Source organism: Carassius carassius, chromosome 18 (genome assembly GCF_963082965.1).
Source record: "Carassius carassius chromosome 18, fCarCar2.1, whole genome shotgun sequence".
NCBI lineage: Eukaryota > Metazoa > Chordata > Actinopteri > Cypriniformes > Cyprinidae > Carassius > Carassius carassius.
In genome coordinates this window covers 3,908,917-3,926,985 of record NC_081772.1, presented here as the reverse complement: position 1 = coordinate 3,926,985, position 18,069 = coordinate 3,908,917, and the positions used below count along the sequence as shown (strand labels likewise).

Here is an 18,069-nt window from a genome sequence, read left to right as displayed (position 1 = left end):
CATTTACACGAAGATACAGATTATCAGCTATATACAAAAGAGAATCATGGGAAATGTAGTTTGGTCGTACAATTGTCCCCTCATAAACCACATAAATGAATTTTTATTTATTAACAGTAGTCAAAATAAGTAAATAATTATTTAATTGACTAACTTAAAACATAAAAATATGTTAAATCGCCTATTTAAGGAAAGAAAGAGTTCCAAACTGGAAATTACAAATTGATGATCGTTCCAAAATGACTGGACCAAACCACACCCCTATGTTTATAGCTATTTAGTTTTGTTTTGGAACATTTTCTGATAGATTTACAACATACACCCAAGTACACCGTTGCTCACGAACGTCACGTGACTTCCTTACAGTAAAGCCCCGCCCATTTTTGCCTACCAGTTTGTTTATAAGTTCTCTTCTAGTTAGCTATTTTACTCCAGGAACTTCATCACGGTGGCAAAACTTTCAACGAATGTTTGAAGAGTTTCTGCTGCGGAATCCGAGCAGCGGAAGAAACACAGTTCAATGCAATATGGGAAGTTTATTCAATAGCCTTTAAACTCAGGTAACATGGCATTAATCTGTCTTGTAAAGTAAGTATTTAATTACAACAGAGTTTGGCATGTTTGACAAAAGTTCATTCAGCATGAATGAATGAGTCTTTTAGTCTCTGAACGCGGTTGAATCGAGCGAAAATGGAATCGAAGTCAGTGGACGGAGAGGTGAATGATAATACATATTTCCCCAAAACAGACTCGGCTGATGCTAAGGTGACTTTTGAACACCGCAACCCACCGCCGGAAACGCGTTTATATAAAAAGAGATGGGTCATAGTGTTTTTATTCAGCTCGTATTCGCTGTGTAACTCCTACCAATGGATTCAATACGGAATCATCAACAATATCTTCATGCGCTTCTACAGCGTGGACTCTTTCACCATTGACTGGATGTCCATGATTTACATGTTGACGTACATTCCGCTTATTTTCCCCGTCTCGTGGCTCTTGGATAAAAAAGGGCTGAGGGTCATCGCGCTTGTGGCCGCGGCTCTGAATTGCACGGGCACGTGGATCAAGGTGGCCAGCGCGAGACCGGACCTTTTCCCGGTAACATTTTTGGGTCAGTTCATATGCTCAGTGGCTCAGGTGTTTATCCTCGGGATGCCCTCCCGCATCGCATCAGTGTGGTTCGGATCGGAAGAAGTGTCCACTGCGTGCTCCATCGGGGTCTTCGGAAATCAGGTGGGTTTCAATAAAATAGTAATAATAATAATAATTGCAGGCTGCTCATTTAAAGCATGTGCTGTTATAGCTAAAGTGTGACATTTTTGCTCCATTAGCGGCATTAAACGTAAAAATAATGACTGTATCCACACAGGTATTTTGTACACGCCCCATTTGCTGTTGGTTGGCAAACAGATAGTCCCGCCCATAATCGCTCGTCATTCTTTGAGCCAATGTTTGCGCATTTAATACAGGTTTAAACTGCTTTTTTTCTGTTATTTTATTTTCATTTTTAGATTAATTTCATGATATATTTTATTTAATCTATGTAATAAAACTGAAATATAATTGGAATTTAAAACAATTGTTTTCCATTTAATATATTTTAAAATAATTTATCCCATGATGCAAAGCTAAATTTTCATCAGCATCATTACTCCAGTCTTCAGTGTCACATGATCCTTCAGAAATCATTCTAATATGCTGAATTATTATCAATATTAGAAACCATTTTGCTGTTTAATATATATATATATTAGGATAATGTAGACACTATAGTATTTTAAAGTATTTTAAAATCGAATACCATTATTTTAAATGGTAACAATATTTAATAATATGACTTTCTTTTGTGTATTTTTGGTCAAATTAATACAGCCATGATGAAGAGACTTCTTTAAAACACATCAAACATCTTACTGATCCCAAACATTTGAGCATATATATATATATATATATATATATATATGTGTGTGTGTGTGTGTGTGTGTGTGTGTGTTTATATACCATATTATATAATATTATTATTTTTTTCATAGTTTACACATTTTTATGTATTTTCTTTTTATTTCAGAATATTGTATTGGGTCGCTGGGACCCACTTTAAAAACCCCTGTTTTAAGCCAACAAAAATGGAGTACAAGCACAGGGTGAAACAAAGTTGTTAATAAATACCAGTAGTGTTTTAATGTGCAACCACATAATTGCATGCCACTTATGAGTCTTTAGAATCCAAGTATTAAGTGGAACAGGCCTTTGCTAGTTCCCAAATTTATATTCACACTGTACTGATTCGCAAAAGAGAAAACTAGGAAGTGGAGTGAAACAAAGCAAATGCAGTTTTAAAAAAGCACAGCTATGTTTGAAATCAAGCCTAGCTTGAAAGGTCACATGACATTCATGTACTTGATGTAATCTAAGAAATGTCTGTTTTCCTTTAGTTGGGGATCGCCATAGGCTTCCTTGTTCCTCCTATGCTGGTTCCTAATGTGGACGATCTGGACGAGTTAGCGGCTCACATCAGAGTCATGTTCTACATCACGGCCGGAGTGGCCACCTTCCTGTTTGTGTTGGTTGTCATTGGTAAGAGCAAACATCAGTTACACTATTTCATTCCACAGATCGTTCCAAAAGCATGCAATATAATTTATTATTTTATCCATATTAATACCCGTCTTTCACAGAGATAAGTTTATCATATTATCTTGGCAGCATGCTTAAATTAAATTGACATGGGGAGGTGCTGCCTATTTAGAGAGTTTCAGTCATTTAAGGGATTCAGTGAAAATTAGGATGCTGTCTTATAAGGCAGCTGTCAATGTTAGTAGAATAAAGCGAGACTGGTCTTTTAGTGTCCGTCTGTTCCTCTTTTTGATGAGTCTTACGCTGTTTTTCTTCCTGCATGTGCATAGACAAATTTTGTGTATCGTTTATACACATACAAACCTAACATATAATTTATTGTCTGTTGGCACATAATGCCTGTCATTTTGTTAGGCTGTTTGTACAAGTGTAAATGGAGTTATGATTATCTGACATTTACCCCAAATGACAGAAAGGGAAATAATTCTGTGCTTTTCATTCCGCTGTTTAAATGCTGAGCTGCCCATTTTTATCTTGACAAGGCCACAAAACCTCCTGTCACATTCTGAGCAACACTCACGTGCATTTAGTTCTGTTCTCACAAGCAAAAAAATTTTTGGAGAGCAAATGCCCTGTTAAGCATTAAATCGTTCAATACAAGCAACATGAAAGTTGTGCATACTATTTTTATCCTATATTTAAAGTCTGTTGGTCAGAGTCATGTGTTGTACTTTCATAATGCTTTTTGTAATTGTTTGAATTCCCTTCCTATTTACTTTCATTGAATGGGAATGTACACCTGGAGTTTTCTGCTAAACACCCCCTTCTATGTTCAGTGCAATAAAGAAAGTCATGTTGGTGAGTTAAAGGATGACAATTGTTATTTTTGGGTGAACTGTTATAATTTCCCTCAAAATAACCACTTCAGCTGTAACTTTAATAAAGAAACAAGCACATCAGATTATAGTGTTTCTGTTTAATAGCTCTACAACTTAAATCCTGCGGCAAAGATTGTAATATTTAGAGTATGTTTGATGGAGCAAATATCGCAGAGTTCAGTAACCCGCCGTTTTGGGGACAGCAGGCTAACTTTTACTCAAACACAAACATGCACAGATGTCAAAACATTCAATTCAAGGAGATTTCCACCCAGATGCCCCTCTTGTATTAAACACAACAACATAATTGACTTCTATTTTGTTCTTTAGATTTTTATTTTTGGATCTTGTAATTTCTAACGTCTTTTCTTTTTAAAATGTTTAAATTATCAAACATATTACCTTTATGCCAAAACCTCGCCATCTTGGACACTTTCTTTTTTTCACAATACATTCTGGGAATGCCATAATAAAATATAATGATATTGTGTGGTATTTTAGTAATATTTACACACAATTTTACTACTTATTAATACTGTTTTCATTTGTTTAGTTTTCATTAAAATGTTTGTTTAACATTTAATCATTTAATAATATAATCTAATCATTTTTATGCGTTTTAAAAATATTATTTCGGTTTAGCTTTAATTTATTTCAATACAATACTTCGGCTTCAACTTATTTCAGTTAGTATTTCAAATAGTTATTTCACTTTTTTCGGTAAGTTTTTCATTTTATTTCAGCCTTATTCCAATTACCGAAAAAAAAGGGGGAAAAAAAGCTGGCAGCTCTTCATTATTTGGAACAGAGCTGTTTAGTTACACCAAGAAGCTGAACTCAGAGTTGATCTTCTATTTTGTTATTTTCGGACGGAAACCTAATATGTCCGAAACTACTTTTATAGAAAATAGAAAAACCCTTTAGTTTTTTAAATAAATAAACACTGCATCGTCAAAGTTGGTATTGTTGCTTTACATATGGTCAGATACTTGCATGTGCCGTTATATTATTAACATTTTACTAAAATCAGATTTTGTTGAAATGAAGTTACAGTGGAGTTACATTTTGGCCAAAATCTCATGTTATAAGAAATTAAGTGCTAAGCAAAGGCTATTTAAGACCGTACTGGCTATGACTAAACTAAAACACTCTTCTCCGCTCCTTAGTACAGCATTTTCTTTACTCAAGATACGCAAGTCTAATGTTTGATGTATCTAATTCAAACAACCAGTTCTTTATTTACCTTTCATTGCAAACAAGCAGAGACCGTCCACAAACTGTGCGGTAATTCATTCTATGAGATCTTACCAAGTTTGAGGATCCTATGGAGTTAAAAGGATCAGTCACAAGCTCTTTTTAATACTTTTTATTGGTTACTTCTATATAAAACCCACATACAGGCGTAAATAGTGACCAATAGCATTGATTTATATAAAAGATATATATGGATATATGAGGCTTCTTCCAGACAATGTTTGTGTTTTCATGTTCTCATCAGTGTTTCAGGAGCGTCCGGAGATGCCTCCCACCCATGCGCAAGCCGTGGCTCGGAGGATCTCTCCAGAGAGCTACTCATATACAGCATCGATCTTCAGGCTGCTCCGTAACAAAGCCTTCATGCTCCTCGTCATCACTTATGGTGAATGTCTTACTCTGCTGTGCACAACAGATCCATTCAGGACCTCAAACTGTGGTGCATTATGCTTGCTGCCGTTCAAACAGACAGTCGTAGTTTGTAACTGAGAACATTAGCATGATTAGTTCTATAGCCAGTGGTTTTGCTCATGTAAGCAGGACTGCTACTGCTCATACATGGGGTTTGTGCTTTGAACAAGCTCCTAACGACTTTAAACTTCAGCATAACTAATGATAGTCATGAATAGTCATAACTTGACTGGCATGAACTATGTTAACACTTAGTTTATGATCTATCTACACAAACACACACACACACACACACACACCTGTGCAACACTTGCATGAGAAGCCTGTAGCTGCATTTAACCTAGCTAAACATTGACAGAAATAATCCTGCAGGAATGCAGAGCTCTTTATATCTTTACAGCTGCTTCAGAAATGTGAAGACATATATTGCTTACTAGATAAACACCAAAACAGCTGTCTGCCAGGCTACTTTTATTTTCATTTCAAGTTTAAGCTTTTAGCATGTTTATGTTTTTGACTTCATCTGTTTTTCTTCATCAGGGCTGAATGTTGGCTGTTTCTATGCTGTCAGTACACTTCTCAACCAAATGATCATTGAACACTATCCTGTAAGTCCCAACCACCTCCTATCCAGCCAATCACAAGAGTGGGTCAATACCTGAATTGAATGTTTTTTTATTAGCATTATTGGTGGCTTTCGATACTTGTCTTTATTTGTTTATCCAGGAAAAACTAATCTTAGTCTGCACTAACAAAGTACTATCACATTCAACCACAGCTGTCAGTGTTCTAGACTGTTAGTTCTGCCTCTGGATATATAGTCCAATCATTGGAATAACACCCCTTTTTGGAGAAACCCCCTCGCTGCAGACTGTAGCTCGGTGACGTCTCATACATGCGTCAAGTATGTGACGTAAGGTATGTCTATAACACAATATAGCCGTCATAATTCATAATTTAAAGTCATCGACTCTAGTGGTGAAGATGGTAAAAAGTGTGTTGTTCACAATTTGATTCAGTCGACCCGGGTTCGAATCTGCCTTTTGACTAAGTTTTTTTTCTCCCTTTTCAAATTTCAAATCACATCAGAAAAGCATTTATTTTAAATACAAATTAAGGAAATAATCTAAAAGTTGTGAGGGAGTGCTTTATTGTCCGAATAAGGTGGCATTAATTTAATAATTTGAATTAAAATTATAATTTACACTCAGTAAGTTATTATTGGATACTGTTTTATAATGTACTACAATACTGGGGTGCAGATAATTGCTACTTATTTGCAATAAGAAGTATAAATAGAATATATAGCTATTTGGACTTAGTGTAAATAGCCACTGCCTTATTTTAATCTTTCCTCTGCCATGGTACTTTGTTATTATTTTAACTATAATTTTGGAAAATTTTCTTTTGCTTTGGCAATTCTGCATGTGAAACATTTAAGCCAATAAAGTAGTTTTAAGTTCAATTGACTACATGCAGTATATTTTCAGTGTCTGCATCCCATTTTAATGCTTGGTGCTTCCAAAAAAGCAAACTGTTTACAGAGATCTTTTTTATTATTTCAAAGAACATAACATACTGTAAAATATAATTGTATATACAAATATAGATTAAGACTATAGACATGACACAAGAAAAAAATCAAAAAAATCTACTCATTCTGAAATTCACCTCCATCACTGATAAAACAATCAGCCGAGCAGTAGCCCTCAAATTCTTTAAACAAAGAAAACCCACGCAGGTCTCCCCTCATACCCAGGTGGGCACTGGGCAGTCTTTAAATATCTCACTGAAACCCTGGTTGTATTGTGCAGAGAATACATTTCAGTTCATGAAACCTAATTTGCATAAAAGAACAAACAATATTAAAGCAATATTAAATAATTTTGAAGAAAGGCAGAAGAGCTATACAAGGAAAATATTTTAAATGTATTTTTAAATATGTTATAGGATGGTGTTGGAAAAAGTGTTATTTTCTTTGTCTGTAAAGTACCTAAGAGGTTTAATTTATAACCAGCATTAACATCAACTAAATTAATAAAGTTTGTCAAGTCAAAATTTAGGTTTGCTTGGCTTGAGAAAGCATGGCATGAAAGTTTTTAATGTTTTCAATTTGAACATTTTACAGTTGAGGGCTATACAGTCTATCAGAGAAAGAAAAACAGATAGTTGAGAGGAGACAGACAGAGAGATGAAAAGAGACAGACGCTAAAACTTTTTACAGTACTCACTACATGGTAAGGAGTTAAAGAACTATCTAGCCACATGAAGTGGGTCTCTTCTCTGAATTTCTTCTCACTGACAATGTCCCTAAAACGTCACATGAAGGTACATTTAAGAGGTAACACTTTACAGTAAGCTGTCATTGGTAAACACTAGTTAATGTATTAATTAACATGAACTAACAATGAACAATACATGAGTTACAGTATCTATTCATCTTTGATAATGTTAGTTAATGAAAAAGATACAAACAAATATGATCATTTTTATGCAATGCATGCAACCATCAATGGCATCAATGGCATATTAATAAAGTCTTTCTGCTCTATTTTAAGACATCTTTAAAAGCTAATTTTTAGGTGAAATAAGACTTTTAAAGACCAGTACTTTGAATACTAAATCATAAAACATGTCATAAAAGTTTGAAATCGCACACATTTGCAATGACACTCTCTATGATTATGACCAAAACATCCTTACAATTAAAAGACATTTACACAAACTCAAAAATAAGTTATTAAATTTTTTTTTTTTACTTTACTGCCACCGAATCTTAAATCCACCATACCTTACGAACATCCGGAAGTGAATGAACCTGGACATGTGCATTAATGCCAGTCAGTACATCACACATGCGTATTTACGATAAATGTATATACGTGACGTCACCATGTTACTTTGCATGTGTTTCATAGACATACCTTACGTCATTTTGCAAATGCGCAGTAAACACATATTTGAAGTCACCACGCTACAGTCTGCAGTTAGGAGTACTTGCCTTTTTGGGCGATTTCACTCTAGCCGAAAATCGCCCAGACTGTTCTTATACTTCCATATTAAAGTGCTCATAAACCGCTGCTTCGTATTCTCAAGTGAAGCGAGTTAAGACTTGGACCCGGAAACAGCGCTTCTTACATCATCACTTAACAGCCGAATACAATCTCTATGAGTTCCGAGAGGACTAGCACTAAAATGCTTTAGTCATCATACATAACCTTCACTTGTGCAGCGATTGGTGGGAACAAATATACCTCTACTAATAAGAAATATGAAGTTAGGACTTGCCTTTATGGGCTGAATAAAGCAAAACAGTATCTCGACAGAAACATTTTGATGGATGACAATTGTAATGTAGGTAAAGACGATTACAGTGACATACAGCAATCGTACAATATTAGATGCACGAGTCTAATAGTCAAGTTAGACATTTGAGTTATCATTCATTTGCAAACAAACAGACCGTGTCTGTGCATTCTCTGAAAGCTTTTTGCACAAGTACATTTCAGTATGGTTGCATGTCTGACAAGTGTTTTATTATGGACACTCATAGAAGAAGCATGTTGACACAAACACTCACTCTGATCGCAACATTCGACAAACTCAGAATGTTATTTACTTTTTTAAACTGTGTTTTGCTCTGTTTAATAATTCTGAATGGACCTGTATATATCTACATACAGTCAGGTTATTATGACTGGTATAGTGGTCTGTTGGCGTCTCCGTGTGGTCCTGTTTGGTATTGCAGCTTGACTTGTAGTTATTTATATTTGTATTAACAATGCTCTAAACAAATGTATCATTCATTATTTTTCTCCAAATTTTTGCTGTTGCACTGTTTACATAAATTGTGAATTATGAAAATTTTTAAAAGATTTAAATTATCTTCGGAACAGCTTGAAGAAAATTTTGTTTTGTGGGAATCTTGGTAAACTTGGTAAAACAATGATTATATATTTAAAATGCTTCAAGTCTTAATACTTTTCCTTTTTTTTTTATACTGTGGTAAATCATGCCGGGATGTATGCTAAAATGACTGGATGTAGTATCCACCAGTCACCACTGGAATGCATGTGAAACTTTGCTCTGCTTTGAACAGGGAGAGGAGGTGAACGCCGGCAGGATCGGCCTCACCATCGTGATCGCTGGCATGGTGGGATCCCTCATCTGTGGGATCTGGTTAGACCGATCGAAGACATACAAGTAAGAGGCTAGACTTTAATCTTGAATGCTCAATAAATGTTTGTCTTCATCCCTCCTTGAAGGTAAGAGTGTTATTGAGCCCTTCCCCAAGCGAGTCTGTTCATATGCTTTGGGTTACTGTATTTGTCCAGGTGTTTGAATCACTGATCCATGAACCTAGACCTTGGTGACATTGTGTATTTGACCCCTCACAGCACCCCTTCCCCTCCTAGACATTGGGATGTTTCTTTTTTTCAGCAGAATGAAGGACAAAATGTCTTTAAGTGTAAAAACTTTCACACACAATTCTACACTGAAATTACAAATTAATAATATGGTTAATGAGTGTTTCTTGAACTTCAGACAATGTAGTGTCACTGAAGTTCACTGATATTTACATTTGTTACTTTTTTGAAATACTTTTCATGTGTTCACTATACCCTTTAAAAGTTAGTAAGATTTTATAAATGTTTTTGAAAAAAGTGCCTATTCTCACCAAGGCTGCATTTATTGGATTAAAATAATTTAAAAAAACTATAATATTGTGTAATATTATTACAAATTAGTATAACTGTGTTCTATTTAAATATATTGAAAAATGTAATTTGTGATGCGCTGCTGAATTGTCTGCATCTTTACTCCAGTTTTCATTGTCACATGATCTTCAGAAATCATTATAATATGCTGATTTCCAAGAAATTTATTATTATTACCAATGCTGAAAAAAGTAGTGCTGTTTAATATTTTTGTAAAACCTGTAATACATTTTATTTTTCAGGATTTTTTGATAAATCACAAGTTCAAAAGAACAGCCTTCATATGAAATAGAAATCTATCATAAATGTTTTCACTGTCACTTTCAATAAATTTAATGCATCCCTACTGAATAAAAATATTAAGACCCCAAACTTTTGAATGGTAGTATAGATTTTGATTTGTTCAGTCTTCAAAATATGAAATACCATGATAAAAAAATATTAAATTTTTAAAAACAATATTCTAAAAAAAGAATAAAGCTATACTTATGTGAACATTATTGATATATTTTCTTACACAAATTATGACTGTCCCACAGTTCCGTGCCATCATTTCCAACAAAACCAATTATTTTTTCACTAATGGTTTTTAAAGTGCTCATATTTGATGAGACGGCAAGATAATTTATGTTAAATTCAGACTTCAGATGCTGTTTTACAAAATCAACTGAAATGTTCTTGATCTGAATCTTGATCTTGATGAAAGATTTAACCTGTCCTATGTCTCTGTTATGTTATGTCATGTCTCCACAGACAGACAACACTAGCCGTGTATCTGATGTCGCTTGTGGGTTTGGTGCTTTATGCTTTTACCTTGGATCTTGGTCACTTGTGGGTGGTCTTCATCACAGCAGGAACCCTCGGGTGCGAGAAGAGTTAAAATGGAAAACATTCTTTCTTTTTTTGTTGTTATAGTTTGATTCTGTTTTGTTTTGCAATATACAGTATGTGTTACAGTAAAACCTCTCTCTCTCTCTCTATCTCTGTATAAATTTGTAAATCGTATAAATTTGCCCTAGATGTTTTGTTTGTGTGTAACTTACGCAGGTTCTTCATGACGGGTTACCTTCCACTCGGTTTTGAGTTTGCTGTTGAATTGACTTACCCAGAATCTGAAGGGACGTCTTCAGGACTTCTCAACTGCTCTGCACAGGTTTGTGATATTTAATAATAATTTTGTTGTTTATAAGACTTGTGGCTTATTTTATATTGAGATTTATAGGATTTTATTGAGTTACCAGCAATCCTAATGATTGTGATTTCCTACTTCAGGTATTTGGGATCATATTTACAATCTGTCAGGGGAAAATCATGGATTCGTTTAATACTCTGGCTGGGAATCTCTTCCTGTGTGCCTTCCTGCTGATAGGAACCATCATTACAGGTGCAGATTGTTCAATACTCATCTACCTGAGTGTTTGTTCTTCTTTAATCAAGTATAGAGCTTTTATTTGAGGGATTGTGAAACTGTTTATTATTTTATAACCTATAAACTACAGTAAATTTTGAAATAGTTGAACTAGTTCATGAGTTCATGCTCAAATGTTTCATGAGCGTTTTAGATGTTGTAAACTTGTATAATGTGTTAACTACAAGTTTGGTTGCTGTTATTTAAATGGTTAGAATTACTGATTAATATTCAACTAATTTCCCAGGCAATTCAAATTAATGGGAAGTAATTATATAGTCCTCCATATAACATTTATGCATAGAGGTACAAAGTTCAGTTACTTTTAAACTTTGTTTGTCTGTTAACAAAGACCATCTCAAAGGACCAATCAGAATGATCTTCCACATTATTAGTAGTAGTAGTTTTTTTTTTTTGTATAATCTTTATTATTATCATTTTACTATTTTTACGGTGAATATTTATTGCATTATCTAAATATTATAATATTTATTGCATTTTTGAGGGTGCAATATTTAATTGTTATACAAATTATTTCACAATGCATTAAAATAGACTTCATATAATAAATCAAAAATTAATTTATAAATTATTTCTTTAGATTTTTTAGATGAAATGTTACTTGGAAATGTGTTTTGATGGATTCATCAATTTTATACTCACTGTTCAGATGCTGATAAGATAGACTAGATCTTACAGGTTGCACCAGTCATTTTAGTAGATAGTATGCTGAATGTTAAAGCTGTAATTATGTGTATATCATTGCGTTGCTGTTCTTTATCTCAGCTTGTATCAAGTCAGATCTGCGCAGACAATTGGCAAACCAGCAAGCACTGGCAGCTGTAAGTATCAAACCAAACTCGTCAGCAAAACATTTACACAATTGCACTTTACAATCAGATTAAGGTTTTCATGACCTTCCCATTCAGGATTAAGTTCATGTTTTGTGTTTTCTGCTAGTGTGTCTCTTGTCTGTCAGATTGATGCATCAGAAATCTTTTTTTGCCCCCTAACATAAATACTAGATAAAATGACGCTCCTGTTGATTCTGTCTCACATTTCCATGTTGGTTTGTTTTAACCTGAACTCCAGTGTTCATTCAAAGGTGGTTTTGGTTTGATAGCTGTTATTTCAAACATCCACAGCAGGAACATGAATGTGTTCCTGGATATTCTCCAGGGTCTTTGGCCTCTAGCAGCTCCTGTGGAGCTTTTTAACTTTTTATTGTGTTGACAATCCAGCGCTGTGATATGATGACACACGAGAAATACTCTTAGATTCACACCAGCACTATAAACACATTTGATCCTGTTCTTCACCATCAGTCCTGCTCATCTTTACACGCAATGTCATGTTTTCTTGACCCACACATCCCATTTACACTCTTTAATCTCCCATTATCCTGCAGTTTTTCCACTTCATTGCCTCTTTTCTCTCATAAACACTACACTATCATTCAAAAGTTTGGAGTTGGTACTATTTTAGAAATAAAGCTCTTCGGCTCAAAAAGGCTGCATTTTTATTTGAGGAGAAAAAAACTGTTAAATTGTGAATTAATATTACAATTCAAAATGACTGTTTTCTATGTGAATATATTGTAAAATGTAATTTATTCCTGTGATTTAAAGACTGGAGTGATGATGGTGAAAATTCAGGTTTGGTGTCACCAATATACTGATTTCCTGCTCAAAAAACATTTCTAATTATTATACATTTTTGAAAACTGTTGTGCTGCTTCACATTTTTAGTGTTTTTAATAAATAGAAAAATACAAAGAATTTTTGAAAAAGAAATCCGTTTTAACATTCTAAATTTATTTGCTGTCACTTTCGATCAATTTAATGCATTCCTGCTGAATAAAGTATTAATTTCTTTAAAAACCAAAACAATCATACTCTCCCCATTCCTCTTTTTCTACTTATCCTGTTCTCCCTTTTCCATTTTTACACTTACTACATTCTATTTTCCACTCATCATGATTGGATGTTTTTAACTCAACCTTTTATTCCTCTGATCATCTCATTCTCCTATCTAGTTTCCTATCTGTCCAAATCCATTCATGTTTACAGATCTATGTGTGTGTGTGTGTGTGTGTGTGTGTGTGTGTGTCTGCAGGCAGCATTGTGCAGGTCAGACGTTCAAGGATCACAGTTGGACGTCTCTCCTCCCTTTAACACACATGTGATCAATCAATCACCGCGTGATTTTATTGCTCACGGTGGTTCAGGTATGGGTGGCACATGCTATCAGCCCTTCTGATTCACACTCAGTGAGACCCGCTTATCAATGAGATCGCCTAAAAAGTGCTTTTGATTCTCTCAGAGTCCAATGTTTATGATTTTTTGCCTGATCTATCTGAACGCTTCACCCTTGAGCTTTGTACGTGTTCATTGTAGTTTGGTTGTTTGATGTGTACTAACATTTATCCTTCATTCAATCACTAACATACTGTGGGTGTGTGCATGAAAACTGGTTTGTGGCCAACAGGGGGCGCCGTTTTCTGTGAAATCTGTTACTAGTGATGTGTTTTGCGATTGCAGGTCCATATGGAAGCATCAGTGGCAGAAGCTTTTGAAGCCAAACTCTAACCTGATCGCAGGACGGATCGTGTGTGTGTGTGTGTGTGTGTGTGTGTGTGTGTGTGTGTGTGTGTGTGTGTGTGTGTGTGTGTGTGTGTGTGTGTGTGTGTGTGTGTTTGAATTAAGTCCAGTGTTTATAACAGCCAGGAAATGATCAGGTGTTTGTTTGTATGGTGTGATCATTTCTTTGTTTACTTGATCACTAATCATCTCAAGTATGATATATTCTAATTATTTCACTAGTTTATCAATTGATTATTTAAATTATTGTTAACATTTCAAATGTCTTATTTCTCTATAAACTACTTTTCATTGAAAGTTTTGGGGAAAAAATCCTATCATAAATGTGGAGCATTTCATGAACTTTATACAAACCAAAGTTCAACACATTTAAAAATACTGTGTTGGTTTCAATCAGTGCAGTAATGAGTACTGAATAACTTTATTTTTATACAGTTTTTGTTTTGACCCTAATTAAAATTCCAAAAAAAAGTCCATCTGAATAAATTGTAATAAAACAAATCTAACCTATAAAGCACATTACTGTTATTTTATTTTATTTTTTATTTTTTATTTTTTTTAAAGTTTTGTAAAATGTTTTCGTATCATTACTTTCTGCCTACCTAACACTGAATAATAACAATGCCATGCTTCAGTAACACCAATAATCTTATTAATATTATTACAATTAAGGGCAATCATAATTTGTATTATTTTAAATGGAATTATATTTATATAGTTCTATGTTTTTGTGAAATTATACAATTATAATAAAATAAAATGTAATTAAATATTAAATAAAATATATTACAGTGCAAATATAATTAATAGAATTATTGTTATAGAATTATTGTAGAATTATACATTATATTAAATTATATTTGATAAAATATTATCATTATATAAAAAATATTACAATAATTATTAAGCAGTTTATTATTTTACCTATATATATATATATTACAATAATTAAATTAACTATAATTTTACAATAAGTAACTATGATTACTATTTATGGTAATCATGATTAAGAGCATTCCCATTCATAGAAATCATACGTTTTATTTTCTTTAAATTTTATATTTGAATAATATATGTATATAATCTCTCAAATTGAAAAATAAACACAGTAGACTTCAAATGATTATCCATAAATATTTTAATGCGGTGAACAGCATTTAAATGACAGCATTTGCGATATACGTTAAAAAAAGACATCTTGCTTCACAATTTTATGACAGCATTGAATATATTTATCAAACTGTATAATAATTTTAAGTAGCAAAATTAAAAAAAAAAACAGCAGTAACGTCCCATACACATTCCAAACAAAGTTAAAAACAGCTTGACGTTTTTACTCCTCTGACAACTTTCTGAGACTAGTGCATTTAAAAGGGCATTTGAGATGAATGAAGCAGCAGCACGTCATCACTTTAGATTCTCTTTGAGAGTCTGCCTGAGCTCCCTGTTGTTTAGATGGAGGTATGTATTCACCCAGCTGCGATACTTGTTCGTTTCTGAAATATAATCCACGTGTTCTGGTGCTCGTGACTGAAGCCCAGCGTGATGATGGTGATATCAAAACTTCATCGTTGGCCTGCTGTTCTAAGGCACCTTCAGCTGTTTGATTGTCTGCAAGTGTCATTGTTCCCAATACACAAGCATTTGAGGCACACCTGTCCGAACACATCACAGCACTGGAAAATCACCTCCGTGGAAAGTCTTGAGGAAATGGTCTGAAATTGGAATACCGTTAATTGCAAAGGAATGATGTGGGTTTTGTGGACTCTGACGGTCTGTATTATATTCAAAGCGTCTTCATAGTCTCTAGCACTATACCGACGACATTATGTTATAAACTATCGATAATGCACAAGCAAAAGTACAGGCACCTCAGTAGATTGTACCACAAAAAAGCATGGAACGATATCTATTTTAGATAAATTAGTAATCTCATATTGATATTGATTTCAATTTACAGTGTGAGTTTACAAATATATATGTGGAAAATAAACTACACAACTTTATCGCGTATCATAGAGACCCCTTAATCGCCTACGTCACTGTGACGTCACCGCTCTAGCTGGAGGCAAAACATAAGGCAGAACTCATAGCAGGTGCGCTAAAAGTTTGAGGTTTTGACATTAAAATGTCTTCTTGTTGTGTTTTTGGCTGCCAGAATAGAGGGAACAGCACTTTTGTTTTAAAACTAAAGTTTTACCGGATCCCAGCAGACATTCCTTCACAGAAATCAAGAAGACATTTGTGGTTGAATGCAATACGGCGTACAGACTGGACGGAGATGATCATAAATTAATGCTCGTGTTTGCAGTGCACACTTCATATCAGGTAAAATAATCTATGCATGTGAACTGCTGTGTTGGTTTTATCTAGTAAATCAGCAAGTTTCTGTTTTATAGATGAAAAGTCGCCAACATTCAGCGCGCTAGCTAGTTTAAATGTTAAACAAACATACAGCGATAGATGTGTGTGCCATCCTTTGATGGACTCTTAAAATAGTACACATTGCTAATCATAGTTAGCCCGGCGATAGGTTACATTAGAAAATAAGCCTTGACAAAATAACCCCAAACCACCCAAAAGTAATTCATATGGCCGTATGGCATACGGGTCAGGTAACCTGCTTCCATCCGCGAGAGTTAATTTACAAAATAGCTGTCACGGTCCCGCAGAGTCAGGGACTGTACATATTCGGACAGTTCCTAACTTTCTTTTGCATCCATGTTTAATAAATCCCTCGTAAAACGTCCTAGCTTACACTTTTCAACATTGTGTCCGCGCCTCTTTTTGCCTCCAGCTAAGCCCCGCCCACCCGGAGACGTTGCAATGTTTACAAACTTTTAAGGGGTCTATACAAACTATTAAATATTCATATCAGCGCCAGCTCATTAGCCAGTCACGTGATGCCCCATTATAGTCCTCATTGCTAAAGGGACAGTTCACACAAAATAATAATGCTAATAATAATTCTGTCATCGTTTAAAACCTGGAAAGAGCCATTTAGAAATATAGCGCGAATGAAAACGAGTCTGAGATGGATGGACAGTTTTTTTTTTAAGATGAAATGTATTTCGCTATTTAAAAAGTCCTACATCAATGTGTTGTTGTCTTTGTTTCGTGACTACGTTCTATCCCTCAAACGCGGGAAATGCTTCAATTCCCGCCAAAATTATACATGGCGCTACCGTGAAGAAAACCAGAACCTTTTTAGCATGGATGAAAGAAAATAATACAAGAATGTTCCTGATGTAATGATGGTGAGTAAAAGTTATATAATATTAATTTTTGGGGTAACTGCCCCTTAAATTAAAGCATATTTAGACTATCCAGAGGACACTTTCCCTCTCAAGACATTTACAGTAATATAAACCTCTTTATAATAACTTGATTGACATCTACATACCAATACAACACTTAGAACTTTAATAGGTTCTTATATGATAACTTGTGGATAGATATTATTGATTGCATTTATCGCTTGAGTTCTACTGTAAAATATGATTTGGTGTATTGCTCTTTGAGCACATTTTTGATTTTTTTAATGTCACCAGTTACTAAAAAGACGCATAAAACACTGATATCTCAATTAATACTTAAGAGAAATCATGTCATGATGTAATCCCATTGATATATGACAGCAGAACAGAATTCATTAAGGCAAACTAATACTTCAGAAGGGTAAAATTGTTGTAAATTGAATAATATTATGGTGCATTCTCCCTTAATGAGAAAACATGACACTTTTAAAATCACAAAATTCATATTTGTCTCCTTGTTCTCAGAAATGGCTCGTTGTTATACAGGTATTGAAACCCGATGTTCGAGTTGTTTTTATGCACTTGACCAATATTTTTTCAGTACTGTGTTGGTCCTTTAAGAAGCAATATATAATGGCCTCTGGTGTGTTGCGTCACGTCCGTTCTGTCCTTCAACTCAGTGAATCAAGCATAAGCCATTCTGGGATGCATCAGAGTTCAGTAGGTGTATTAAATAAAGTCAGCACAAATACTCAAATGCTGTTGACCTCGAGTACTCTCACAGCTTGTTGCCAATTAAAGCAGTTCTTTCTTCTGAGGGTTTTATTAAGGCGCTAAGATCCACTCAAATGTGAACGTGTTGGGGAAACATAAGGCAGAATATTAATATCTTCATAGTGATATGCAACCTGCAAAAAATTTCCTCCAACCCTCCATTTTGAGAATGGCTTCTTCAGAAAAAGG

The 18,069-nt window shown here is 34.4% G+C and overlaps 1 protein-coding gene across 8 annotated transcripts; it reads left to right on the top strand.

Annotated features, from left to right (window-relative positions):
- The first annotated feature begins 419 nt into the window (after window positions 1–419).
- Window positions 420–14,309, top strand: LOC132092152 (heme transporter FLVCR2-like). 8 transcript variants are annotated; one of them, XR_009422195.1, is made up of 12 exons: window positions 420–1,236; window positions 2,439–2,580; window positions 4,957–5,097; window positions 5,664–5,731; window positions 9,223–9,326; window positions 10,595–10,705; window positions 10,889–10,994; window positions 11,114–11,225; window positions 12,036–12,091; window positions 13,365–13,476; window positions 13,790–13,900; window positions 13,955–14,309. XR_009422195.1 is itself a non-coding variant. In XM_059498250.1 (11 exons), the coding sequence occupies exons 1-11, from the start codon at window positions 691–693 to the stop codon at window positions 13,822–13,824; spliced, it is 1,533 nt and encodes a 510-aa protein (XP_059354233.1). In that variant the 5' UTR covers window positions 420–690; the 3' UTR covers window positions 13,825–14,309. The 8 variants fall into 8 exon arrangements, 2 of the variants coding, with proteins under 2 accessions (XP_059354233.1, XP_059354234.1); XR_009422193.1 differs by having other exon boundaries at window positions 13,790–13,904; XR_009422194.1 differs by having other exon boundaries at window positions 13,790–13,918.
- Window positions 14,310–18,069: the final 3,760 nt, after the last annotated feature.